A 27,236-nucleotide genomic window follows, 5' to 3' on the forward strand; every position below is an offset into this window, starting at 1 on the left:
ATTTTGTTGTGGGCAGTCGATGGGAGTGGCAGGTTTTAAATTATAAATCAGTAAATCAACCTCCTGGTCCAGATAGATTGCCTCCTTATCCCTGTGAGTTTCTGGCTTTCTGAGCTACTCAGTTATGACAAAATAAGCTTTTGTACTACAGTTCCAATTCCTGCGCTCCAAATTTTCAAACGGATGTCATGCATATCAGACTCCGAAAGTACTATCATTCTGCTAAACATGGGAACAGCAAGCCCATAACAGAATGTAACGTATAAACTAAGGTGACCAGATTTTAACATTGGTAAAGCGGGACACCATTGATGGGGGGGCGGGGGGGTCTTGATTAAACATTTGGTCTATATGGAGCAACAAAAAGTTTTGTAGAACGCATAGAATGCAAAAATAGTATTGTAATATATATATTTTTTAAAATTTCAACATAAGTACAATTTGCCAAGTACCCCCAGATGTCCCTCCAAAAGTGGGACAATCTGGTCACCTTAGTATAAACACACATACAAAAACACACAGCTGCGTGCATGTGGGACAGTTTAGAAAAATATTGTAAAGAGTATTCCTGACTGAGATGGAGTTCACCTTCAAATGCTTAAAATGCAGGTACCAGTCTGGCAGAGTGAAAGTTAGGGCCTTTCTGCAGCCATAAATATAGTGAAATGCTTACCTGGTGAAGACACTACCTTTTTGGCATTTCACATGATGTCGCCAGCATCCAGCGTGCTAGCAACAAACTGCTAACTACATCCTCCACTTTAAATTGCTAGATGGGGAATCATATAAAATGGTCCATTCTGCACCTGAGTAAAAAATGAAATACTAACTTTATGCAGATGCTTTTTTTTTTGACGTTTTACATGACATCGTCTGCATCCGGCATCCCAGCAGCAAACTGGCAGCTAAATCCTCCATTTTAAAGCAATAGTTGGGGAATCCCAAAAAGTAGATTCACCCAACCATCTAGCGCTAGTGGGAGGAGAACAAGCAGCAAGCCACACGTCAAGGACATGTGCGTAACCAACGTGGGCAAAGTATTGCAATCTCCATTTTCAGTGCCCGCCCTCAAGCCCCCTCCCTCTCCCTTTTGCCCAAACGGGGCTTAACATTTTTTTTTTTTAGCAAAGAGCCTGGAGCAATGTATATGCATTGCTATGGCCAGGCATAGCCAAGAAATATTTTCCCCACCAGTTAATACGCAGAGCATGTCTCTCAGCCCCCCCACCCAGAAATTGTGAAAACAATTGCTGTTTTTGAGCTTCAAGGCTGTGGGGCGGCATTAAAATAAGTACTAAGCATCTGTGATTAGATGCATAGTCATTGCAATGGAGAAGTTTCACAAAAAATTAATCATTGACCCTTTAAAACAGAGGGAAAGGTTATTGGCTGCCTGCCTGCCATGATTGACAAGTGGGGGGAGAGTCGTGTGTATAGCCTGTTCTTCCCCTCCGCCATTTTAATCAGCGGTGTGGTGTGCCAGGAAGCGGAAGAAAGCAGGAGAAGAAAGCGGCAGAGCAAGAAGGTCAGAAATGGCAGGGGGGCACTTTTGCTGGCATGACGCTATTCTTTTTGATGTGCGGAATTGCCTAGTGGAGTCCCCAACCTAAGAAGCACAAGGTACAAGAGAGCAACCAGCAGGCCACCAGCCAAAGAAATGTATGGAGGTGAAGAAGCGCTATCTCCGCCTCCAATGTCCCGCCCTCGCTTTGTCCTGGAAAAGGTGGAAAAGCCAAAATTCCCATTTTAGTTAACGGAGGAAGGGATTGGCTGCCTGGCTTGATTGACAGGCAGAAGAGAGTCGCGTATACACTGTGTTTTTCTCTCCCACCATTTCCAGCAGCGCTTGTGGAGGGGAAGAAGTATGAAAAGGTGGCAGACTGCAGCGAGACAGCAAGAAGGTGAGGAATGGCCGGAGGCGCGATAATATTTAGCGCTATTGTTAGAGATGTGCAGAAATGCCCTTACTTCTGCTTTCCATCCAATCTCAGTACAGCAGACGCAGTTAACATGTGGACAAAGGGCAAAGGAAGGAACAAACACTCAAAACCTGAGAAGTTTACTATTAGTCGTGAGAACAAATTCCAATTTATGTTGGGTTAATATTTAAACCTTTTAAGACTGATCAGTTATTTACTGGGTCAGAGAGACAAGCACTTTGGTATTGATCTGGCTTAAACTCATTCCCAGCCCTGTCCTCCAAACTGGCAATTTCTAGAACGTATGCATGCAAACGTGCATACAGATGCTGAGGTGATTCAGGCTTCTCTACCCAACCACGGCAGAAAACCCCACATGGGGTAAAACATTCCTGTTCACACATCGCGAGAAGAGCAAGTCAGTGAACAGAAGATAGATCAACACACAGCATAGCCCCCCCAGGTAAAGCCAACTGAAGTAAATAAAAAATCCCAACAGAGGAAAATGAAAGAAAAGTTGTTTTTAACATGCCATTTTTCTCTACCAGGAGTCGCAAAGCAGCTTACAATCGCCTTCCATCTCCTCTTCTCACAACAGACACTCTGTGATGTAGGTGGGGCTTAGAGAGCTCTAATAGAACTGCTCTATGAGAACAGTTCTCAGGGAACTGCGACTAGCCCAGAGTCACCCAGTTGGCTGCCTGTGGAGGAGGGGGGAACAATTAAATCTCCAGATTAGAGTCCACTGCTCTCAACCACAGCACCACGCTGGCTCTCAAGATATAGAAGGAACACCATGTCTGAGGCAGGGATGCTTTGTATTCCTGGTGCTTGGGTGGGGGGGGGAGCAGTGAGGGGACTCCTGTCCCCACCAGTGGACTTTGTGATGGCACCTATTTTTGGGTCACTGTGTGGCACAGGGTGTTGGACTGGACGGGTCATTAGCCTGAACGCACACAGCTTCTCTTATCTTCTGTTCTTAGTACAAAGTCTTAATGATTACCTTGAAATTAGTCCAAAACATTTAGTTGCAGACACAGGCGGAGAGTAGCAATGACTCATCTGTTTTCCAAAAAAAAGCACAATGAAAATATACAAGTTATATGAGCATAAGAAACATGCTCATTACAGAACTTAAAATTGGTTACAAACCTTTGCTAATTAAATATATATTAGCATTGAGCCTATATATATATTGAGCCAAGGGTAGGCTATAAAAATGAAGTAATTATACTCTATTATATTATCATTTCAGCAGGTTGACCAAGAGCCGAATGATGGGTCTGGGGGATAGGAAGGAGAGGGGTCCTGAACTTTGAGATTCTTCTTCTTCTTCTTCTTCTTCTTCTTCTTCTTCTTCTTCTTCTTCTTCTTCTTCTTCTTCTTCTTCTTCTTCTTCTTCTTGAATTTTCCAGACACCTGCTTGTGTAATTGTTGTGCTGAACTTTCCCTGGTTGTAAATATCTTTCTGCAAACACTTCCCACTACATGAGAGAAATCCATCTATAAAATCACGAACATAAATCAGTACGTTGACAAGCGAGAAGAAAATGCAGAACCTTTCATGAGGTTCTGATACTTGTGACAAAATCCACCTTTCAAGGAGCATCATTTAACTGGACTAATCTGTTCAGCTGATCCTCAACCTTTGGTCTCCTCCAAAAGAAGTCAAAGGAGTCTAAATCTGTTTGGCAAAGTTTTCATTTGAGGAACTAGTTGCCACCTCCCCCAGAAACAGCATATCTGGATGGCTGGAAGGCAAAAGAAATTGGAGGAGAACCAAGAAGCATCCTGATAGAAGATGATGATAACATATTAACTAGAGCAAGAAACCCCAGTTGATGTCTGATTACCTATTTATATTGTTTATTGTGCACTTAATTAACTCATTCCACCTTCTCTAGCTGAGAGACGCTCTCCTTGTTCACTTCGGAAAACTCCTGGTCGGCAGGAAATGGATTGGATGGATCCTCTCTCCATATTTTTCCTCTTTGTCCTTGCAATGACCTTCCTTTGGAAAACGGGCACTTTCTGGAATGGCAGCAGCCAAAATGTCCCCCCAGGACCGAGGCCACTCCCGCTTATTGGAAATCTCCACCTCATGGACCTGAAGAAGCCGTACATAACCATGTACAAGGTAAACATGTGTCACTGTGACTCCTGTGACAGTCATAGACTGATCATCTCTGTTGGGCAAAGACGACTGTAATGGCTTTCCCCCAAGGGCTGGCTACAGTTTGTCAAATAACACATTTGTTTTATTCTTGCTCCTTTCATTCTTTGCTGTTTCTGTCTCAAATATAGAGTTTTTCATGTGGGGGAGCTATGAGATCCGTTGGGGCAGAGGAGCAAAGTTTGAGTCCAGCGTCACCTTTAAGACCCACAAATGCTTTGTCAGATACACTCCTTCTGATGCAGACGGTGTGCATGAACACCAAAGCTTATAGGTTGAATAAGAATTCTGTTGGTCTCAAAGGTGCCACTGCACTCTCATTCTGTTCTGCTTCAGACCAACAGGTAACGATTCAAGATCTGACTATCTGCTTAAAGCAGATATCTCCTCAAACAAAGGGAGGAAGGAGAAAACTTCTCTTCCTATTAATCTTGTCGACTTGGTACACAAGCATGAGGCAATGTCTCTTGATAAATAAATCTGCATATCTAAACCCATATGACCCATTTGGCGGTGTCTCCTGTGCGCTGGCGGCGGAGGGGGGACTCATCTTCAGGTCCACGGTGGTGGCGGCGGTGTGTGTGGGGGGGGCGGTGGCGGCGACTCCTGCTTGGCGGCAGCGGGGGGGGGGAGCAGCCTCTTTCCTCTCCCTCCATTCCCTTTCTGCCCCCCCCCGTTGTTGCCGAGGGGGTTGCAGCCGGGCATCCTCACCTGGCCTCCTCCTGTGGTGCAACCCATTGTGCAGGGGGCTGGTGGCACAGGGTGCTTCTTTGGGGGCCTGGCCCTGCCGGCAGTGTGGGGGGCGGCTTTTGAGGCTGCCCACAGCCTGGTGGGACTTTTTTTTAAAGGACTGGGACACAGGACATTTCTTCAAAAAGTGTGATTGTCCTGCGAGATGCGGGATAAATGGGCACCGTATTGAAGGGTCATGGAACTGAGGAGAACGCTGGTGCCTGCAGTTCTTACCTGGCTGTCAGAGACCAGGATGAGCATGGACAGGGCATGCCCAGGCATAGCACCAGGTACAGAATGGCCCTCTGGTCCTCAAGGCGCGCCAGCCACAGCCTCTGCATGCTGGAGTGGAGCCCGGCCTCCAGGTGAGCTATGTGTGGGGTGAGGGAGCAGAGGGCGCGGGCATGGTGGCAGTGTCATCCTCCTCTGGGGCAGAGGGATGGAGAGGAGGAACCGTTCCTTTAAGGGTTGCTCCCGAAGTGCCTCAGAGTGTCCTGAAAAGCGCCTGTGAGGGCCGGCTTTTGGTCTGTGTGGCCATTGGATTTGGCACTTTGGGGTGCCTTGGTGCAATCTGTTTTTCAGCCTTGGCAGCCCGAATTGCACATGCCTAGTCCTGTCCCTTAAATCAGTGGTCCCCCAACCCGTGGTCCCCAACCCGCAGCCCGGTGCCAGGCTGTGAAGGCCATGGCGCCGGGCCGTGGCTCCCTCTCCCCACCCCCCCCCACAGTAAAAAACTTCCCAGGCCGCAAGCTTGCGGCCTGGGAAGCTTCTTACTGTGGGAGGGGGGGGAGAGGGAATCAGGGCCGTGCCCGCGCATTGCGCACGTGCATGCTCAATGCGTGGGCGAGGGCGCATGGGCGCGGCATGCGCGGGCGGGCAGTTGCCCTGCCGGTCCCCAGCCTCAAAAAGGTTGGGGACCACTGCCTTAAATACTGTGTTTAAATGGGCAGTTGGAACTTTTCATGATGTGGAGGTAAATAGCATCACCGGGTACATAAAACTCAATTCAATATAGAGTTGGCAGTTGTGGGTTGGGAAATACCTGGAAATTTTGGGGGTGGAGCCAAGAGTGGGTGGGATTTAGGATGAGGACGGACACCAGCGGAGTATTATGCTATGGGGTCTACCCTCCAAAGCAGCCATTTTCTCCAGGCGAACTGCTCTGTTATTAATTTGTTATTTATTCATTTGATTTATATCCCTGCAGTCTTCATGGACTCGTTGCCTGGAGATGAGCTGTAAAAGCAGGGAATTCCCAATTCCTACCTAGGGACTGCCCTCCTTAATTAAAGGGATGTACCATTGTTCTCTGGGCCTCTTGGTAACCCTGTCAATATTCAACTTGAGGCAGTACAAAAATAATCAAAACTATTGGACAAAAGGAATTCCAGACTGGTCAAACGATGGGTATCAAATTGTTCTCTTGGTTCTGTGAGGGGCTGTTTATGCCTAATGGCTCAGGATGACGTTTCTGACTTGTTTTCTTGGTTTATTTTTCAGTTATCCAAACAGTACGGCCCTGTGTTCAGCCTTCAGTTGGGATCCCAGAAAATGGTAGTGCTTACAGGGTATGAGACCGTAATGGAGGCTTTGGTGAACCAGTCCGAGGCCTTTGCTGAGAGGCCCTTGGTCCCAATATTTGAAGAACTTGTGGAGGGTCATGGTGAGGTCCCTCCATTCCTATTGGGGCTACTCTATATATGAAGCATAACAATGGGAAGTTCTAAAGGACTAGGGGATTTAGTTTAAGAGTAATTGGTTTATTTCCGCAATCTGTTGTGAAGATCTGTAGCCATCAGCTCGTCTCCATCCCATACAAGAAAATTATGTTTAGGGTAGACATGGTATTAAAATTTAGGGACACCCAATGAAGTTGTTGGTAGATGGATTCTGGAGAGACAAAAGGAAATAGTTATTTATTTGATGAGTCCTTAAACTGTGGAATTTACTGCCAGTGGATGTAGTGATGGTTAGTTTGCCAGGACCACTGGACTGGGCAAGAATCCTCTGTGAGGACACAGTTCTGTGCTCTTTAGTTAGTAAAGAGAGTGCATTATGGGATATAGTTTAGAATAGCAAAACTGAAACCTCATAACCCTTTTTACTATATAAAGGAGCAAGTGTCCTAATGTTCAACCTATCTTATTCAAGGAACTACTACTACTACTACTACTACTACTACTACTACTACTACTACTACTACTACTACTACTAGTAGTAGTAGTAGTAGTACAATTTTTTTATACAGCCCCTCCCCATATGGGCTTGAGGTGGTTCACAGCAATAAAGTCACATATCACGAAAGTAAAAAAATTCCAATTAAAATCTAATACTAAAATACATTCTAAAACCCCCATCCCCACCCCCTCACCCTTTTACTCCCATCCCTCTTTAGCCCAGACTGGAAATAAGAATGGAGGGACAGCCCTGGTCTCAACCACAGGCCTAATGACCTGGCCTAAACTCAGTATACACTACACCACACTTAGTACAGTGTAGTGGTGAGGAGTGCAGGAGTAGTATCAGGAAGATGCGGATTCGAATCCCCTTCGTGCCCTTCCAACTGGAAATCTGGCTTTCACTTTCATTCAGGCATTACTTTTGCCCACGGTGAGAACTGGAAAATGATGCGGCGGTTCACATTAACCACCTTACGGGACTACGGAATGGGCAAGAAGACCATTGAAGACAGGATCATAGAGGAGTGTGGATTCTTGATAAAGAGGTTTGAATCTTATGAAGGTGAGCTGGGGTTTATCTTTTATGCTCTCTCTCCAATGCAAAACAAATTGGTCTTTCAAGATTTATTGTCAGGGCTTTCCCCCCAAGGAATTCTAGCAACTGTTTCTTGGGAATCTCTGACAGTGTCACATATCTCTGGCTTCCACATGTACAACTTCCAAGGTTCCCTGTGCTAAGCCCCCTTTTACCACCGGGACACATATCGGTTTACCAGGCTTCTAATTAAGGAGCTGATCTTTCATCCCTATTTTTTTTTAGTGCATGTTTTAAGTCTGAAAACTCCTGTTTATGTGAATACACCCAATTATCCATATTTTTTAGCTTTGGGTTTGTTTTTTAAATCTTGGACTTTAATTAATAATTGGTTTTTGCAGTTTTCTCGGGTTGTCGGGCTGTTTTCTGGTACTTTTTGCTACTAACATTTCACCTGCATCTGTGGCTGACATCTTCAGAGGTATGTCACAGCAAGAAGTGTATATTTCTGTGGCGTGGAGAGATATTCAGACTGTTTCCGCACCAGGAACATTGTTCGGATTTGCATTTTTAAAGGGTCGACTTTTATGTCCGTTTCTGCACTAAAATCGGTTTCTTCGGGCGCAGTCCTGAATTGCCCACTCACTTGCCCCATGGCAAAGGAATCTAAAGGAAACCAGTTTTTCATTTTTTAAAACGGGGTCTAACTGGGTCTAATTTGGGGCTGCCCAGTGCGGAAACGTGTGCTATTGAGTTTTCCCCTGCCCCCAGTGTTCTGAGTTGTTTGGGAATGCCCCTTTCCTCATCGCCGTCCTCCCTCCCCCTCCCCAAAAAAGGGGGTTTTCAATTTTTTTAAAAACAGTCTCGCACAGCTGTGTAACACTGCAAGTCTGTTTTTTTTAAAAAAATTAGAGTTGTAATGTTATAACCCAGGGCTTAAAAAAAAACATTTGGGATACTTTGGTTGGGAGGTGATCAAGTGTGCAGGATGGTGGGATTAAGAGGCGCAATGAAAACAAAAGTGCAGGCAGGCACCATTTTGCAAAGAATACATTTCTAGAAAGGGGGAAGGGAGCAAAGCATGATGGGAGGATGCCTCCGTTGGACGCAGTGCTGAAAGCATGTTGCGAAATTCAGCCTGGGAAATAAGGGGAGGATCATAATGCCAGCTCTTGCTGGGATCCTAAGGCAGTGATAGAACAAAATTCTGTTTTATTCAAGGTGTAAGCCAGGGGTAGTCAAACTGCGGCCCTCCAGATGTCCATGGACTACAATTCCCAGGAGCCCCTGCCAGCATTCGCTGGCAGGGGCTCCTGGGAATTGTAGTCCATAGACATCTGGAGGGCCGCAGTTTGACTACCCCTGGTGTAAGCTTTTGTGTGTGCAGCACCCATCCTTGGGCACATGAAAGCTTACACCTGGCATGAATTAGTATTTGTCTTAAAGGTGCCACTGGATTCAAAAGTTGTTCTGCTGCTCCAGACCCCACAGCTACCCCCTGATCCTATCACAGTGGTAATAGAAAGGCTCTTTCCCAATTGAACCCTCTCTGGTTTCTTTATTCATATAGGAAAACCATTTGAGAACACCGAAATCATGAATGCTGCCGTGGCCAATATTATAGTATCGATATTACTCGCCAAACGATTTGAATACGACGATCCCACATTTCTAAGACTCTTGAGCTTGATCAGTGAAAACGTCCGTCTTTTGGGCAGCCCTTCAGTCCAGGTGATTCTTCCATTTTAACACCTGTTAGAGAAGAGTTTCAGGCCTGTTTAGGGTTGCCAACCAAATCCTCCTCCCCTCCAAGGTTGTACCCCAAATCTCCAGGTATGTTTTAACCTAGAGTTGGCAATCTGTCGGGGACCCGCTTGCTAACTGAAAAAAACAGGGTGCCCCTTTGAAGAAAACGTCACGCCAGGCCTGGTGAACGATACAACAGGAACAAGCTTTATTTCAGCAACGTGGAGTCCGCTGGTATGGAGTAAGAGCTTCCACCGAAACCCAGGTGGAAGCTCCCTTTTATACAAAACCCACCTCCTTAGGCTGTATTGCCCCACCCAGTACTTGCGGAGGGAACATGCTGATACAATCATGACTCATGCACATATGCGAGGTTTTCCGGGGTTCCTGATGGCCCATTTTCCTGGAACAAAGGGCCATCTCCGGGCCCTTGTCAAAAGGTGGAGGGGGACATTGAGGTTCTTTAGCGGCCATTGCCACCTCAACGATCGGGTGGGGCGCCCAGCTGCCGGCTTGCCTATGATCACCATGCCCTACCTCCGTGATCGCGGGCGCCTCTGATGGCGGGGTTCGGTCCGGTTCCCAAGCCACCAAGGACCGAACCACGACACAATCCTAGTTCTGGTGCTCAGAGGGAAGGGATTCATTGGCCTCACCCCCTGTACCTACCTTCCTACCTACCTACCTTCCTTCCTTCCTTCCTTCCTTCCTTCCTTCCTTCCTTCCTTCCTTCCTTCCTTCCTTCCTTGGAGATTTTTAAACAGAGGCTGGGTAGCCATCTGACAGAGAGGCTGATTCTGTGAAGGTTCAAGGGGGTGGCAGGTGACAGTGGATGAGCGATAGGGTTGCGAGTGTCCTGCATAGGGCAGGGAGTTGGACTAGATGATCCAGGAGGTCCCTTCCAACTCTATGATTCTATGATTCTTGTCTTTTTCTTTTATAGACAGAAACTGTTCCGAACTCTTCTAAAACATTTAGAAGCCTTGGTAGAGAAAATACAGATTTTTCTATTAGAAGGGTTATGTCATTTGCATTACTTCTAATTATGTATTCTTCTCCATGGTGTAGGCCAAAAATATTTGGATCTGCCCTTATTTTGTTAGCCAGAGTCTCTAACACCAAATTTAATAACAGTGGTGACAATGGACATCCTTGTCTTGTTCCTTTAGCTTTGATTAGTTTTCCTTGGGATCTATTCCATTCACCTTGGCCTCTTGTCTGGAATAAATTTGAACTGTGCCTTGACTTTCCATCAGATATGGAAACTCCTGACAAAAGGAGTTTGGATTCTCAAAAGCTTGTACTCTCAGGAATCTTGTTGGTCTTGAAAATGCTACTGAATCTCTGCTTCAAGAGTTTCATTCATTTCTACAGCTGGCAGTGAGGAAGCCTCCCGTGGTGGGCAGACCTTCGTGTAGTCTGCATGGGGATTTTTACCCCCTCCCAGATTGACTAAATCCCTGCCGTCTACACTGAATTCGATTTCCATTTTGATTTTTGGCTCTTTAAATTTTCCCTCTGCAACATGCATGACTGATTTGTGGTGACCTTACCTTTCCCCCAATGATATCCTGGGGTGGATATAAGCCTCGGTATTTCAAAAACCGTCATGAGTAAATGTGTAGTTTTTGCTTTTTTCGAAATTATTCAGTGCTCCGTCCCTCAGAGCAAAGAAGTCTTCCCTGATTGGCCAAAGATTTTCTTGTTCCTGGTTGCAAGGCTTGTCTTAAAGTGACTGCGATCCAGAAGCCCTAACTTCTCTCAGCAGAGATTTGCCTCTTTTTATTTTCCTCTCCTCTGCTATCTCCAGTCCTCTCTCCACCCCTTCAAGAAAAAAAGTGACTCTTGCTGCAATTGGCACCTCTTCTCCTTCTGAGCTTCCTTAACCATGTGCAGAACACTTTCTGTTTCAATGGTAGGGGCGGGGGAGGGGATAAAGGAAGACTCAAGTTCCAGTCGATCTGAATTCAGTGGGATCCACAACAGAAAAAAACAAAGTTTGTGCAGAATCAGCACAACCAGTCTGCGGGGTCCCGGAGCCTTTTCCGAACACAGCTCCCAGTTGAAATTTTCTATGTCACTGTTGACCTTGGAAACAATGAGCCAAAATATTGAAGTAAAAACACATTCCCCTTGTTGCTTGAGAAGTGTTGCTAATCATTATATTGTTCATTCTTTATTTCCCCCAGCTGTATAATATGTTTCCTGCTCTGGGCTTGCTTTTGGGGGCTCATAAGAAAATTCTGAATAACAGAGATGAGCTCTACGCCTTCATAAAGGCCACCTTCATAGAGCACCTGAAGGAACTGGATGCCAATGACCAAAGAAGCTTGATCGATTCATTCCTTATCCGGCAGCAAGAGGTAACGCCACCTTTTCAAGATATTAGTGGCTGCAGGTGAAGCTCAGATGTTCCACAAATATACAGTATGCACGTGAATACATGGCTCATTGGCAAGTCATCTAGCTTTGGGAAAAAACATCCCATCAAACCAGCAGGGATTTCCTTATTTTCAGCAGTTGCTGAGATGTGACCAGAACTGTTGTTATAGGTCACATGTTACTTACAGGTAAAAAGGGTGACGGGGAACACCAGGAGAAAACCTCATGTGTCCTGTACTCCTGCTACTTTCTAGCAGCTTGGTGTAGAGAGCCAGCTTGATGTAGTGCTTAAGACCAGTGGCCTCTAATCTAGAGAACTGGGTTTGATTCCCCACTTGGCCTCCACATGCATCCAGTTGGGTGACCTTGGGCCAGTCATAATCCTCTCAGAGCTCTCTCAGCCTCACCTACCTCACAGGGTGTCTGTTGCGGGGAGAGGAAGGGTAGGTCTTTGTAAGTTGCTTTGAGATTCCATCTGGTAGTGAAAAGCAGGGCATAGAAAGAAGCTCTTTTTCATCCTTTGATTTCGTACTCTTCCTCCGCTCTTTCCTTTCCCCTTTCGAGGCTCCCTCTCATTTCCTCACTGCAAGCAGTGCTACCAAGGGGGCGTGTACACAGCTGTTTCCCAATCATATTCTGCAGTTCAAAGTAATCATTTAATTTTAATCACGACTTCATTTTTATTCCTGTAGGAGAAGAACAAGACGAATGGCTTTTTCCGTAACGAAAACCTGAAGGCCCTGGTGGCCAACTTATTCGGTGCTGGCACAGAGACCACCTCGACGACACTCCGCTGGGGCCTCCTTTTAATGATGAAGTACCCCGAAATCCAGAGTCAGTTGCTTTCCATTGTCTTGAGCCTGACCCGCTAAGATTTCCAGATGGTTATTATATGCAGTAGGGGTTTGGAACAGAGTGGCATCAGAAGGGAATTGAAAACAAATCAGCCAGCATCATAATGCTCTTGTATAAATCCATGATGCAGCCTCATTGGGACTACGGTGTACCGTTCTGGTCAGTGCACCTCAAAAAAGATATTGTTGCTGTGGGAAAAGATTTGAGGTTTGAGAAGTGCATTGATTTTTTCCTTTACTTAAGCCAGGGCTTTCGAACCAGGGGTCCCCGTCCCAGCAGGAAACGGGACATCTAGAGGGGGTCCCTGGCATCTCCCCTGCTGACTTGATGGACTTGGCCACAATCTAGGGTACCAGCCACTTCCATTGCTTCCCCTCCCCCCTCCCAAGTTCTCTTCCTTTCTGCACCTGGGAGGGGGCGGAGCCTGCACACCTAGGTAAAGGTAAAGGTATTCCCTGTGCAAGCATCTGACCCTTGGGGTGACACCCTCTAGTGTTTTCATGGCAGACTCAATACGGGGTGGTTTGCCAGTGCCTTCCCCAGTCATTACCGTTTACCCCACAGCAAGCTGGGTACTCATTTTACCGACCTTGGAAGGATGGAAGGCTGAGTCAACCTTGAGCTGGCTGCTGGGATTGAACTCCCAGCCTCATGGGCAGAGCTTCAGACAGTATGTCTGCTGCCTTACCACTCTGCGCCATTCTGCACACCTACTCCTGCCTTAAACTGCATCCTGTCTCTCCCTCCCTCAGTCCTGTTAACCCGGATGATGACATCACTTCTGGTTCCATGTAACTTTGGGGGGTGGGCGTGGCGGGGAGGCATAACCAGCTGACATCACTTCCAGAGGTCATTGAAGCCTCATCAAAAGGCTGACTTAAGCTAAGTCTTCTTACTTACTAAGAAAGAGATGAAGACAAGTGAGTAATGTTGAGTGCAGCTAAATTTTTGGTAGCTGTAGCAAAATCACATTGTAGCTCAGGATGTATATCTTATGCTTCCAGTTCAGCGTGCAGCGGTTTGCAGTTTATGACTTTGGTTGTGAAAACAGTAATTAGGAAGATATATATATTATGTTTTTATAGAAAGGTTTGTATCCCACCATCTTCCCAAATTGAGGGAGTCAATTGAAACCGTGAAGTTTATTATTGTGAAAAGAAATGTTTTATTTTTCTCAGAAAAAGTCCAAGAAGAAATTGCACAGGTAGTGGGATCTGCTCAGCCACGGACAGAACATCGTGCAAAAATGCCATACATAGATGCTGTAATCCATGAGGTTCAGAGGTTTGCTAACATAATCCCTTCAAGCTTGCCACGCGCAACCACAGCGGATGTCACTCTTAAAGGCTACTTCATTCCCAAGGTGATCATTTTACTTCAATGCTCAGTTGAGTCTGGTATGGCTGTTCATTGAGTCATCAGAAAATCCTATTTGCACATATTTTGCAGAATTGTTAGCTAAATCCCATTGATTTTAGTGGAAGAGCCAAGTGAAAGTTAATTCCACCTACTCAAAAATCTGACCCTCCTGAGCACTCAGTTGGCAGTTGTGTTAGGATAATGAAATGTGTTTTTAACATAAAATATGATTTTAACATTTAATGTTATCTATAATTGTATTCATTGACTCATGTTACCTGCCCTGAGCCTCACGGTAAGGGCAGGCAACAGGAATAAAGATTCCTTCCTTTGTTGCCTTTTTGGTTGAAATTATGTGAACACTAGTAATCAAGCCCGCTGCAGGGGAATGCAGCGGGCGCTAGGTCCTAACCTCAGTCAGCGGCGGGCTGGTCGGCGGCGGCGGCGGGCTGGTCCGCGGCGGTGGTGGGCTGGTCGGCGGCGGGCTGGTCCGCGGCGGCGGCGGGCTGGTCCGCGGCGGCGAGCTTCTATCGTTGGCGGCGGGCTGACGCGGCGAGAGGCGCTTTGCGCCTCTCGCTGCGCCAGCCCGCCAGGCAGGGAACCCCCGGCAGCCGCGCTTCGCTGCATCAGGCCGGGAGGAACTGCAAGCCACGCTGCGCGCGGCTCGCAGTTCCTGGAGCTGGGAATCGGAGGGACCAATCGGCAGGCGCGAAGCGCCTGCCGATTGGTCCCTCCGATTGTCTGTCGTGAGGAAGGGTCCAATCCGGACCCTTCCTCATCACGGACACATCCCGCCTCGGCAGGCCTTACCGAATTTAGTCCGTGGCGCCCGTGGCGCCACGGGCGGTTTAAAGATAAACACAGCCAGATGTGGTTAGTTTATGTCAAAATACTTAAAGACTTTTCAGTGTTCTTCATCTAAGTCAAATCTTTACCCCATTTTCCTTGCACTTGAGTTCACATATAGGTCAACCATACCTGGTGTAGTGGTTAAGAGCAGAGGCCTCTAATCTGGCAAGCCAGGTTTAGTTCCCCAGTCCTGTGCCACATGGAGCCAGCTGAGTGAGCTTGGACAAGTCACAGTTCTCTCAGAGCTCTCTCAGCCGCACCTATCTCAAAGGATGTCTGTTCTGGGAAGAAGAAGGGAAGGCTATTGGAAGCTGTGTTGAGACTCCTTTGGATAGTAAGAAGTGGGGTATGAAACCCATCCTCCTTCTTCAGTATGTGGGTCTGCCATTTTGTTTCTTTGAAGGGTCATCTACTTAGCTAAAAGCATGGCTGGTTTATTAATTTTCTTCATTCCTGTCCAGTCACTCCTTAGAAAGCAACAAGATTTTTTGGGGTATAAGCTTTGGAGAGTTAAAATTTCCTTCTGTCAGATTTCACGAAGGGCCCAGTGACTCTTGAAAGCTTGTATTGAGAAATTCTTGTTTATCTCTGTTGCGCTCTTGGTCTTGAATTTAGCTTTTCTAGTGCAGACCCAACAAGTCTAGCTTCCAAAATAATCTTCATCTCCACCCCTCAATAACCCATTGCTTTGCCTTGGCAGGGAATTTACATCATCCCATCACTGGGTTCTGTGCTGCAAGATGAAACTCAGTGGGAGAAACCACTTAAATTCTACCCGGAGCACTTTCTGGATTCTGATGGAAAGTTCCTAAAGAGAGATGCATTCATGCCTTTCTCTGCAGGTATCTTCTAGACATCGGTGGGCTTAATTACTGACTGAGGTGTCTGAATCCTAAGTACCTTGGCTTGGAAGAATGCCATCACAGTTGGCCATTTCTCATTGTGCAGAACCAAAATGTTTACACTTCTCATTTAGCACTGCAACAATTCCCTCTAGGCCCTTTTTGGGCACCTTGTGGTAAGTTTCACTGGGAGTTCATAATTCTTGCACAGTGTTCCCTCTCAGTGACAATGCAGATGAAAGGGCTGAATGCAGTTAGCATTTGTAGTGAGATAAGAAACCAATATCCTCGTTAAGTCCTACTTTATAAAGCCTTATCAAGAAATTCATTAAACTGGACTTCCTTCTCCATTATTACAGGTCGAAGAATTTGTGCAGGAGAAACCCTTGCTAAAATGGAGCTCTTCTTGTTCTTTACAAGCCTTCTCCAGAAATTCACGTTCCAGCAGGCCCCTGGAATGTCTAACGATGACCTGGACTTTGCAACATTAGTTGCGTTAACAGCGCCTCCAGTGCCTTACAAGTGCTGTGCTTTGTCACGTTCTTAAGGTTCAACTCTGTCTTGCTTAGTTCTCCAATGTGCTTCCTTAGTCTTTTCTGCAGCTTCCTGCCTGGTGAAGACCTTTCATGGCAATGGCCTCAGAGGATTCAGCTTCACAGGGTTAGATCCAACCAGTTTTCCCAGTCAGTCTGGCTCTGGATTTTCTTTCTTGCTACAGTTTCAATTCTATGTGGGTTTTGTCCATAGAGGTCTCATGATCTCCAGCATAGACTTTGGGGCAGTCGCAATGGACGTCCTTATCACCAGTGGGAAACCTAGTTGGATCCAACCCATCACCTTGATCATTAGTACTTTATGTGCCAATCGGCCAAATGAACTCTGAGACACTGCTGAAATTTGAACATTATCATGATATTTGGACTTTGAGTCTTGTTTGTCTCGATGTACATAATGATGATGTTGATCTTTATTTTTCAAATCCACCCTTCCCGTGACCCTCAGGGCAGGTTACATCAGGTTATAAAACAGTTATAGATAGCATTAAAAATTCTAAAGCAGATATTGAAAAACCAGTAACAATACTGTCTGCTGGTTTTCTTGCATTAGCACATTAAAGGTGTCTTTGAATCAACACAACCACCAAGTGGAATTACCTTCATCTACTTACGAACAACAGGAAACAAATATATTAAATTACCAATGTGAAAAAATTGCTCCATATATCACTAAGGCCACCGGATTGGCTCAACCTGTTCTAATGGAACCTGTTTGAGCAGACATATTGCTTTAATAGTCTGATAAATATATTAACAGAAGATCTCAGCTCACTGAATGAGTCAGCAGAACAAAGTTGTCCTGGAAATTAGGTATACTCTTTTGTTTGTGTGTCATTGTTACATCTTTCCCCAGTCACTGTTGGGGGGGGGATGACTTGGACCTGACAAAATCACAGTCCTGCTTAGCCACCCATGAACACACATGGATGTGCCTGAGTCAGACCATTGGTCTCATAGAATCATAGAATCACAGAATCATAGAGTTGGAAGGGGCCATACAGGCCATCTAGTCCAACCCCCTGCTCAACGCAGGATCAGCCCTAAGCATCCTAAAGCATCCAAGAAAAGTGTGTCTCCAACCTTTGCTTGAAGACTGCCAGTGAGGGGGAGCTCACCACCTCCTTAGGCAGCCTATTCCACTGCTGAACTACTCTGACTGTGGAATTTTTTTTCCTGATATCTAGCCTATATCGTTGTACTTGAAGTTTAAACCCATTACTGCTTGAAGGGTTCACTGCAAGTGAATTCCATTTGCATAAGTCAGGATTCGGCTGCAAACTTATGCACACCTAGGAAGTTATTGTTGTACTAGCTTCAAAGCCCGTTCGTAAGACCAGGCTTTGAAAGCCCCCCCCCCCACCAGCGAGTGTGCGGCTTCCCCGCACCCCGGGTGTGTTTGGCGAGGCGCGGGGAAGGCACGCACTCACAGGGCCCCCCCCAAGACTTCCCCGCACCCCGCCAATGATGAGAAAAGTCGACAGTCCATTCCCTCACAGATCACTTTCTCAGCTATTCAGAAAAAAATGTTCCACTTCCTCATGACAAAACATTTGGGAACTAACTGGGAAGGAGAGTTCTAAATATTGAAAGGAAGGCAATCATCCAATTCAGCCATTCTCAAGGAGGCCCATATGGCTCCCTGGGGGCCCCTGGCACATTTGAAGAGGGCCACAGAATGAAAAAAAAAACGTGCTTGGCACACAAGAACACACATCAGGTTTTGTTCAAAACCAGAGAAGGTTACTGAAAGCTGTGTTGGAATTCTTGCTTTGCATCCTTGCCTGCCCCCTCTGAGACTGGAGTGATGCATGATGGGAGTGTTCCATTTTGACAGTTAGATTTTGACAGTTGGTTGTTAGTGAGAGATGTGTTAATGTTCAGGTTTTTCTGTCAGAAAATGTAAAGAAATCACTATGTTTGTATTGTGAATATCAAATGAAACAATGTTCTAACCATAGATTCAAATGAGTAGCCGTGTTGGTCTGAAGTAGCCCGATAAAATCAGAGTCCAGTAGCACCTTTCAGACCAACAAGGATTTATTCAAGGCGTGAGCTTTTGAGTGCAGGCACCCTTTGTCAGACTATATATATATTCCCTGTCATGTAAGAAGATCATAGTCTGACGAAGGGTGCTTGCACTGGAAAGCTCACGCCTTGAATAAATCTTTGTTGGTCTTAAAGGTGCTACTGGACTCTGATTTCTAACGTTCTAACTTTATGTGAACAAGGAAAGAAAAAGGAAGTGTTTATCTTAAGACCAGATTTTACCTCAGAGAAAAAGTTACCGCTAAAGATTGTGTTTGTTTGTTTATTTGTTTATTTGTTTATTATTTGGACTTATTGCCTGCCACTCCCATGACTGGCTCGCAGCGGGTTACAGTTTGTCCATATTAAAAACCCCATTAAAACTATATTGGACATACCTCCATATACTCCTAAAAAAACATTTAAAAGACCATGGCAGACTGCGTCCCACTAACCCTTCAAAAGAAAACTAATGCAGGAGCAGGAGGGGAGTTTGACTGTTCTCTACTATGTGAGTAAACATACTCAGGCTTATTACAGAAGATGATGTGCCTTATTATTTGAAATTAGAAAATAACTAAGAACCTGCTGTTATCACCTGGCAACTTTTATGTGCAATTTTCTAACTCTGCTGAACAAACTCTGACTGGGAGATTAGCGTAAATTGACCAGCTTCCACAAATAAGATTTCATATTTTATTTTTCCTCAGCTAAGATATTGATAGATATCAAAATCCCAGTATCAACCTCAATATTTTTGCCATAAAATCCCAATAGGCAGCCCTTGAAAAACCCCTGATCTGTATCAGAACATCCAGTGGCCATGCAAGGGACCTTCACTTGAGCATAGATGTTGGTTTATCACCCTGGTGATTGAAAAATGATATTAAAACATTATGTCTGTGTTTTAAAAACAATACTGTGTGCTTAATATTGACCTCTGAGGTAGACCTGTTCAGGTTGAAACGCATTAAGTCCTTGTTAGGACAGTCAGAACCATTTAAAACTATACAATAATTCAATCAAAGCACATAAACAAAGAAAAGTTGGTTTTTATACCACACTTCTCACAAACCAAAACAGTCTCAAAGAGGCTTACAATTGCCTTCCCTTCTCCCTATGACAGACACCTGGAGAGGCAGATGGGGCTGAGAGAGCTCTGACAGGACTGTTCTGTGAGAACAGCTCTAACAGGATTGTGTCTGGCTGAAGGTCAACCAGCTGGGTGCATGTGGAGAAGGAGGAGGGGTAGGGAATCAAACCCAGCTTGCCGGATTAGAGGCCACTGATCTTTAATCACTACACCAAGCTGGCATAAGAGAAAAACCAAAAAAGAAAAAGTTTTGAATCCCACTTGGACCTTGTTGGTGCATTTGTTGACACTGACCCATCCCTCCATAGCTGAATGAGAAGTTCTGCTAGGGTTGGAGAATTTGGGGGTTGGATCCAGGAGTGTGCAGGAATTGAGGCCTCAATGGAGTATAATGCTATGGAGTCTACCCTCCAAAGCAGCCGTTTTCTCCAGGCAAAGTTATCTCTGTCACTTGGAGATGAGATATCATTCCAGGGTAGGGTTGCCAGCTCAGGGTTGGGAAATACCTGGACACTTTTTGGGAGGAGCCAGGAGTGGGCAGGATTTGGGGTGGGAAACCACCTCAGTGGAGTATAAAGCTATGGAGTCAGAACTGGGTTGGGAAATATCTGAAGACTTTGGGAGTGTGGTGGGATTTGGGGTGGGGAAGGACCTCGAGTAAAATACTATGGAGTCCATCCTCCAAAGCAGCCATTTTCTCCAGGAAAATGGATCTCTTTAGTCTGGAGATTAGCCGTAATTCCAAGGAATCCCCAGGTCTCACCTGGGGACTAGCATCTCTGAGTTCTGCTCCTTCTTAAAACCCTATCCGTCTATCCCTGGCACCCACACTATTCACATATCTACCCTCTAACACCCTGATATTCCTTTCTGACTTGCTTTGTTCTACTCCAGTCCAGTTCTGGGTTTGGTATTTTAACCTCCCACCTCTACCCTCATTTTTCTCCCTCCTCACCTTCCAATGCCTCTAGGGACCTGAGACTTCTAGTTTTCTTGATAAGGAAACAAGCTTGTGTGCTAGGTTTGTGTTGGTTTGCTTGAGGACTTAGCTGCTTCTGAAGAAGTGGATGGACTTCTTTTTGGGTCTGCTTTCTCCCTCCTGCAGACAGTAGGGGACCTGCTTGGTACCCAGAACCTGAGAGCCAGCTACTGGTGGGCTGGGGCCAGCACAATTTTGTAATCCTGCCTCTATTCTACCTACTGTTGCTCGTTCCAGGTGGGGAAATACCAGGAGATTTTGTGGGTGGAGCCAGAGGGGAACCTGGCTTGGGAAGGGGAGGCGTTCCTATGGCATAAAATGCTGTAGAGCCCACCTTCTTGAGTGTCCATTTTTTTCCAGTAGAGATAATCCCTTTCACCTGTAGAGCAGTTGTACTCCCAGGAGATCTCCAGCTACCACATGGTGGTTGGCAGCCTAAACCCCTTGTAGGAGCCCTGGAAGCAAGAGAAATGGGAACTTGTGGAGTTTAACACTTGGGGGCATTTCCCACGGCTTAAAAATAGCACAATGGTTGCTGATTGAAAACGCTACTAATTTGCCATAACGCACGACGTCGTTAACGATCTGCAACAATCCTGAAACCGACCCGCCAAAAGCGCTTCGTTGTAGCGCTTTTAGGGGAATCCAGAAAACTGGATTCACCCTCCGGATAGCGATACACTCCTGCAACCAATCTGCAACAGTAGCGCTAAAGACCTGTGCGTTACCATTGTTGCGGGTTCTTCAAAGTCCCTCCTCCCGAGCCTGTCCTCGAAACTTCCGGCGAACTGTTCGCCATTTTTTTTTTCTCCGAGCGAGCGGGGATCTACGAGGCAACGGGACAGCGACTGGCTTTCAAGCACGATCACTTTAGGAAATTCTGCCCGGACACCACAAGAGTTTTTCACAAGCACAGTGGCACACACCGTCACGTTCCCTAAATTTGGCCAAAGCTTAAAACCCCGTCTACCATCGGCCAGTCCTAGCGGAGTCAACGTACAGGGAGCATTTTAAAAAATTCTCCTCTGAGCGTGCCAACGAACATTCGCCGCTCGCAGTCTCCTGCTTAGCTTAGAGGGGTTCAATAGACATGATTCGTGGTGATATCATGAGGGGCGGCTTATGTGTAGTGGGTCTTTGTGTGGTTCCCGGTGCGTGCTTGTGCTTGGGTGCGGACAACCCCTTCCATTGGCGGCTAGACCTCCGGCAAGCGGAGTTGCCGTCCCCCGTTCATTTTAAAAAATTTTCCTCTGAGCGTGCCAACGAACGGTCGCCGCTCGCAGTCTCCTGCTTAGCTTAGAGGGGTTCAATAGACATGATTCGTGGTGATATCATGAGGGGCGGCTTATGTGTAGTGGGTCTTTGTGTGGTTCCCGGTGCGTGCTTGTGCTTGGGTGCGGACAACCCCTTCCATTGGCAGCTATACCTCCGGCAAGCGGAGTCGCCGTCCCCCGTTCATTTTAAAAAACATTCCTCTGAGCGTGCCAACGAACGTACGCCAGTAACATGTCATGTTTGGTTGATTTATGCTGTGGCTGGTGAATATTATTGGGGAACTGCCGAGTACTGCCGCACTTGCTCTCGGTTGAACACCGGCATGCGTTTGTGTAATGGCGGACATTTTCCTAAAATGGCTCCCGCTGCATGTTCAAACTGCTCTTCTCTCGTGTAAACGAATCAGCGCATGCGTTAAGTCAAACAACAAGGGCGCCAATCTGGCCATTAGGAGCAGATCCTGTTCCCGCGCGAGGAGTTTTGAACGTGACATGTGACCTAATGTGGCCAATGCGCGTGTCCCCTACTGCCCTCTACCAATCAGGAGCCGGCTAGTCCCTTTGTCTTTGTGTGCGGGAAGGTATATGATCCGTTGCACCCTGCACCTTCCACCACCATTTTGCTCAGCTACCAGCGAAAGCAACATGGAATCGTCTTCTCAAGCCTCGTCCGTCCCTGCAACCGGCCGTGGCCCAACTTGGAGGGACGCGGAGATCAGGGACCTGATCGGGATTTTCTCGGAGGAGAAAATCCAGGACGCGTTCCAGTCCTCCCACAGGAATAGGGAGGTATTCGAACAAGTGGCCATTAAGATGCGCGCCCTGGGCCACAACAGGACCGGCCTTGAATGCCGGTCGAAGACCAAGACAATGAGGGCAGAGTATATGCGTGCCGTGAACCATAATAAGGGTTCCGGCAACGAGAAGGTTACCTGCCCCTACTTCGAGGAGCAGCGCCAGCTGTACGGAGACGGGGAAGGATCCGGCAGGCCGAAGCGCGTCGGCCGGAGCCTTAAGGTGGTTCGGAAGCCGGCTGCCCCGGTCGAGGAACCACCCGCTGAGGAGGATCCCGGCGAGGGCACCTCGTCCAGCTTTCGCCCTCCACCCCCCGTCCAGCAACGAGCCGCGGAATCGGTAACGCTGGACCTCATCGCCATCGTTCCTGGGGAGCCAGAGGAGGCTCCTGAGCAAACGCCCCTTGCCTCCGGTAAGTGATTTTATTTTTATTTTATATTTCCTTTTGAGCAAATGTGTGTTCTGACGTTTGGCCATCGTTTTCTCGTCAGTTCGTTGCAACGCATAAGATGGTAGGCTGTGGAGTGCTTGCTGTGTTTACTATTTGAAACGGTTTTAATTTTATAATTTAATTTTAATTTTTAAAAGATTTTAAAAGATGGTAGGCTGTGGAGTGCTTGCTGTGTTTACTATTTGAAACGGTTTTAATTTTATAATTTAATTTTAATTTTTAAAAGATTTTAAAAGATGGTAGGCTGTGGAGTGCTTGCTGTGTTTACTATTTGAAACGGTTTTAATTTTATAATTTAATTTTAATTTTTAAAAGATTTTAAAAGATGGTTGGCTGTGGAGTGCTTGATGTGGTTAGTATTTGAAACGGTCATGTTTAACCAACAGCCCCAAAATATTTGCTGCATGCCTCGCCCATAGGCCTTCTGCAGTACTTTGGCTCACTACTTTGGGAGCTTGCTTTGTGGTTCATGGTGTATGCTTGCTCATTTTTCACTATTTTCTGCTCTTGTCCACAGAGACACAGTTGCCAGGGACGGGGCCCCTCGAGTCTCCAGCAGCACCTGACGTGGATAGTGATTCGGGGGCATCAACTAACATTGGTAAGTATTAGTTAAAATAGGGGGGGGGGCTGTTTTGACTGCTTTGTGCTTTTCTGTTTGTGCAGGGCAGCAGCACTGCTAAGAGAAAGAAGAGAGTCCCTCTGCGTTGCTGGTGTAGCCTTTGAAGCTGGCTTTGCCACCCTTTGGTCCTAGATCTGTTTTTTTTCCTTTTTTTGCAGATTTCATACCCGGAACACAGGAGGAGGAACAGCCTGGGTTGCTTGGACCTCCTGCACGGCGCAGGCGGATACAGATTCAAGATGGTGAGCGTGCATGACCTGTTCCTTTCGAGCCATAGCTGCAGGACAATGTCGCTAGGCACTAACCATGTGCTCCCTTTTAATTGTTGAGAGTCCTGCTGTGAAAGTAGGCAAAAGTAAAAGCACACCATGGGCAAACAAACAATAGCCATGTGCTCGCCGGGGATTGTTTAAATTCTTGGCAGGAAAACACGGGGACAAAAAAGAACACCATGTCCACCATGGTGTGTTTTGACTTTATTGATGTCACTAACAGTTTTGTTTCTCATTTTTTGCCAACAGAGGTTCTTTCAGATGAGGAGGAGGAACCACCCCTGGCTCCAGGCAGCCTACCACCTAGAGGTGCGCTCCCAGCAGAGGAGAGGCTTACGAGGGAACGCGGCAGGCTGAGGCGCGTCTCCGTCTTGACAAGCGTGGGAGAGAGGCTCCTTGAGCACTGCTATGAGGAGTCACGGCGTGCCGCTGCCGCTGACCAAGCCATGCTCACACTCATTGCCCAGGAGGGGAGAAAATTGAGGGCAGTCCTTAGAGAGACAAACCAAATCCTACGCGAAGGCGTGGAGGAGGTGCGACTGATAAGGAGACTCATGGAGAGGGCTGTAGTGGTCATGGAAAGGGCCTACCCTCCACAAATCGCCCCCGCCCCCCCACCACCACCCCCACCACCACCCCCACCACCACCCACACCACCACCCCCACCACCACCCACACCAACACCACCACTTCCAGCACCCACCCCACCGACTCCCTCTCAGAATGCCTCCACCCAAACACGAAGGAGGACTATTCTCGGAAAGAGGAAAATAAAACCAGCAGACAAGTACTCCCCCTCCTAGTTTTGCCCACTTTTTCTATTTCATGTTATCTGTGTTTTGTTGTTTGTTGAATAAAGTTTATATTTTTGACTCTGTCTCTGTGTACCCTACTGTAGAATCTGCAAGGCCGAAAGCGGCCTCTCTAGTGATTGTCTATATTGTGGTACTGCTGTGTGGGTTGGAGGTTGGAGGGGTGTTAGTTCAAGGAGTTTTAGGAGTGTGGTGTGGGGTTAAATATGTGCGAGTTTAAGAAGTCACACTGGAGTCTTGTTATAAAATTTGCAATAACATTTTATTTTAAAAAACATTTTAACAGGGGAAAAACATTAGGGAATGAAACTTGGAGCCCCACCAGCACCACCACCCCCCACCCCCCTGGAAAACCTATTTTTTTTAACAAAACTATACATTTAACAGGGGAAAAACATTAGGGAATGAAACTTGGAGCCCCCCCCCCAACCCCTACCCCAAAACACAAACAGGAAACAAAACTCAGGTCCCACTGCTCCCCTGCCCAGCCCCTTCCATCTCCCTCACTCTCCTGCTCAACCTTCCCACGGACCCCCGGACTTTGCGGCGGAAGAGGTCCTCATCCTCCTTCTTCTTAACTGTGTGGGGAGGGAGAAAAAGTACACATTAGTGCCACACATATTTTCAAATTTCTTTAGTTTACATGCATACACTTTTAAGTGGCCTTAGCCACAGTGTGAGAAGAGTTGGGCAGTGGGGAACATAACCTACGTTCTTCCGCCTCCCTCTGTTGCCTTTGCTGCTCAATCTCCCCTTTCAGCTCTGCCACTTGAGCCTCCAGGGAAGTAACTCTGGCCTCCATCGCACGCAGCCTTGCCTCCACAGTTTCAGCTATAGAAATCAAACAAAGAATTTAATAACACTTCAAATGGGAGCATCACAGCAGGCTCCCATATGGCTCCATGGGGGTACACACACATGGGTCTCCCGCACAGGCATAAAACTCTCACCTGCAGCCTGTCCCGAGGTGGAAGGTCCCTCTTCCTCCCCCTCCTCACGCTCAGGTGCTGTTGCCAGCTTGGATGGTGATTGTGTGGCTGGGCAAAGAAAAAGACAAATCATAATTAAAAGCACACAAAACAGAGATGAAACACAGCTGGTGGACACACCACAGTTAGAGTCTAAGCGCATAACCAAAGTGGTTCTACAGTACTGGCTGGCTAAGTCTGAGGGGGTTGACAGCATCTAAATACTTTCTCGAATTTCATTGGGGACAGTAGGGGAAAGAGGCAGCTAGTCATTCCATGCATGTTTAAGGGTAAAACACAACGAGGGCAGCACTCACCCATATGCCTCCTCATGTCCAGGGGGGGCTTCCCAGCCTTCTCCCATATTTTTACCATCTGGTCGTGGAAGACCGTCCTCCCACTTGGCTGCGGGATCCCCCCCCACTGTTCCAGACTGTTTAGGAAGTCCAGCTTAAGGCGCTTGAATTTTGTCCGGACCTGCTCCCAGGTCCGGACGTAGCCCCTTTCCCTCAGCTTTGAAGCCAACACCAGGTAAGCACCCTTGGTGTGGCAGTGGGTGCTGGCCATAAGGCGGCCAACACTTTTCGATTGGAGCACAAGCTCCAGAAGTGCCTCAGCCTCGGCGCGCTGCCAGAAGGAGCCCTTCCGTGGCTTCGGCATCTTCGGAATGACGGTTAGGGAACGAACGTGCGTTGCTCCGATAGACCACCCCGTTTTTTAAATGTATCAAAGCTGCCCACCAATAAAATTATTCATTGGAACATAAGTGGATTGATCCTCCGGTTTGACAGGGGTCGCCAATACTTCCTGGCTACCCGCCTCCCCGAACTTTCCCCATTCAGCGCTTCCGTATTGTGTTTGTCAATTTCAGTTGGGAGTTAGCATTTAGGGCTGTCAAAGTGCTTTTGGACCAGAGAATCCCCGTTTTTTTGCTGGCAAAGTACACAAACCGCACAAGACAAGGTTAAACAAATAACACAAAACTTTATTCACCAACAAGAGAGTGGGAAAAACAATTAAACACGCCTCCTGTTTCTGTAGATGTGGGTGGCTATGGCGTCCCGAACCTTGCACCCCTCTGCATAGATTCTTCTTCTCCTTGCTTCAGGGATGTCTTGTGTGTCCTCAAGGACAACAGGATCAGGTTCATCCACAGGGAAGGGGATGTTATGTCCCTTGTCCTCGCATATGTTGTGCAAAATGACACACGCGATGATCAGCGGAGTCACATTGTCTATATGCACGTGTAGTCGGGACATCAGGCAACGGAACCGGGACTTCAAACGTCCAAAGGCACGCTCCACTACATTCCTTGCCCGGGAGTGAGTGAGGTTGTAGTGGCTATGCACGTCTGTCCTTGGCCGCTTGTAGGGAGTCATGAGCCAGCGTCGTATTGGGTAGGCTCCGTCCCCGAGCACCAACGGCGGCACACGCACGCCCTCAATGGTGGCGGTGGGGTTTCCTGGAACAAAGACCCCTTCGTCCATGGCTTTCCTGAGGTTGGATTCCCTGAAAACAAGGGCATCATGCCTCCTGCCACTCCACCCCACCTCGGCATCGATAAACCGTCCGGAGAAGTCCACTGTTCCTTGCAGGAGAACAGAGCAAAAGTCCTTCCTGTTCCCGTACTCTTTTATGCTTCCCCCGGGGGCACGGATAGGGATGTGGCTTCCATCGACGGCCGCAAAACAATGCGGGAATCCAAGCCTGGCAAACCCGTCCATACTCTGGAATAAGGGAAAGAAAAGAATATAAGCCATTGCATGTCAGCGTGGGGTGTATCGCGTCTTCGTTGCTGACCTGTCAAACAAGAAAA

At 47.0% G+C, this 27,236-nt stretch overlaps 2 protein-coding genes across 2 annotated transcripts; both read left to right on the top strand.

Annotated features, from left to right (window-relative positions):
* Positions 1 to 1,498: 1,498 nt before the first annotated feature.
* On the top strand, positions 1,499 to 19,071 carry LOC143834300 (cytochrome P450 2K4-like). The gene is made up of 11 exons (XM_077331012.1): positions 1,499 to 1,525; positions 1,841 to 1,901; positions 3,824 to 4,056; positions 6,325 to 6,487; positions 7,417 to 7,566; positions 9,110 to 9,270; positions 11,475 to 11,648; positions 12,360 to 12,501; positions 13,701 to 13,885; positions 15,431 to 15,572; positions 15,932 to 19,071. The coding sequence occupies exons 2-11, from the start codon at positions 1,865 to 1,867 to the stop codon at positions 16,117 to 16,119; spliced, it is 1,575 nt and encodes a 524-aa protein (XP_077187127.1). The 5' UTR covers positions 1,499 to 1,525; positions 1,841 to 1,864; the 3' UTR covers positions 16,120 to 19,071.
* An 833-nt stretch (positions 19,072 to 19,904) lies between these two features.
* On the top strand, positions 19,905 to 24,512 carry LOC143834342 (uncharacterized). The gene is made up of 4 exons (XM_077331077.1): positions 19,905 to 22,707; positions 23,264 to 23,347; positions 23,527 to 23,610; positions 23,890 to 24,512. Exons 1-4 carry the CDS (start codon positions 22,086 to 22,088, stop codon positions 24,441 to 24,443), a joined length of 1,344 nt encoding a protein of 447 aa, XP_077187192.1. The 5' UTR covers positions 19,905 to 22,085; the 3' UTR covers positions 24,444 to 24,512.
* The last annotated feature ends 2,724 nt before the right edge of the window (positions 24,513 to 27,236 follow it).

Source organism: Paroedura picta, chromosome 3, assembly GCF_049243985.1.
Source record: "Paroedura picta isolate Pp20150507F chromosome 3, Ppicta_v3.0, whole genome shotgun sequence".
Lineage (NCBI taxonomy): Eukaryota > Metazoa > Chordata > Lepidosauria > Squamata > Gekkonidae > Paroedura > Paroedura picta.

Coding starts and splice junctions, on each gene's coding strand:
- LOC143834342 (XM_077331077.1), top strand. CDS start 22,086: ATGATCCGTTGCACCCTGCACCTTCCACCACCATTTTGCTCAGCTACC. Junction 23,348..23,526: donor GGGGGCATCAACTAACATTG/GTAAGTATTAGT, acceptor CTTTTTTTGCAG/ATTTCATACCCGGAACACAG. Junction 23,611..23,889: donor GCGGATACAGATTCAAGATG/GTGAGCGTGCAT, acceptor TTTTGCCAACAG/AGGTTCTTTCAGATGAGGAG.
- LOC143834300 (XM_077331012.1), top strand. CDS start 1,865: ATGAAAAGGTGGCAGACTGCAGCGAGACAGCAAGAAG. Junction 12,502..13,700: donor GAAGTACCCCGAAATCCAGA/GTCAGTTGCTTT, acceptor TATTTTTCTCAG/AAAAAGTCCAAGAAGAAATT. Junction 13,886..15,430: donor AAGGCTACTTCATTCCCAAG/GTGATCATTTTA, acceptor TTGCCTTGGCAG/GGAATTTACATCATCCCATC.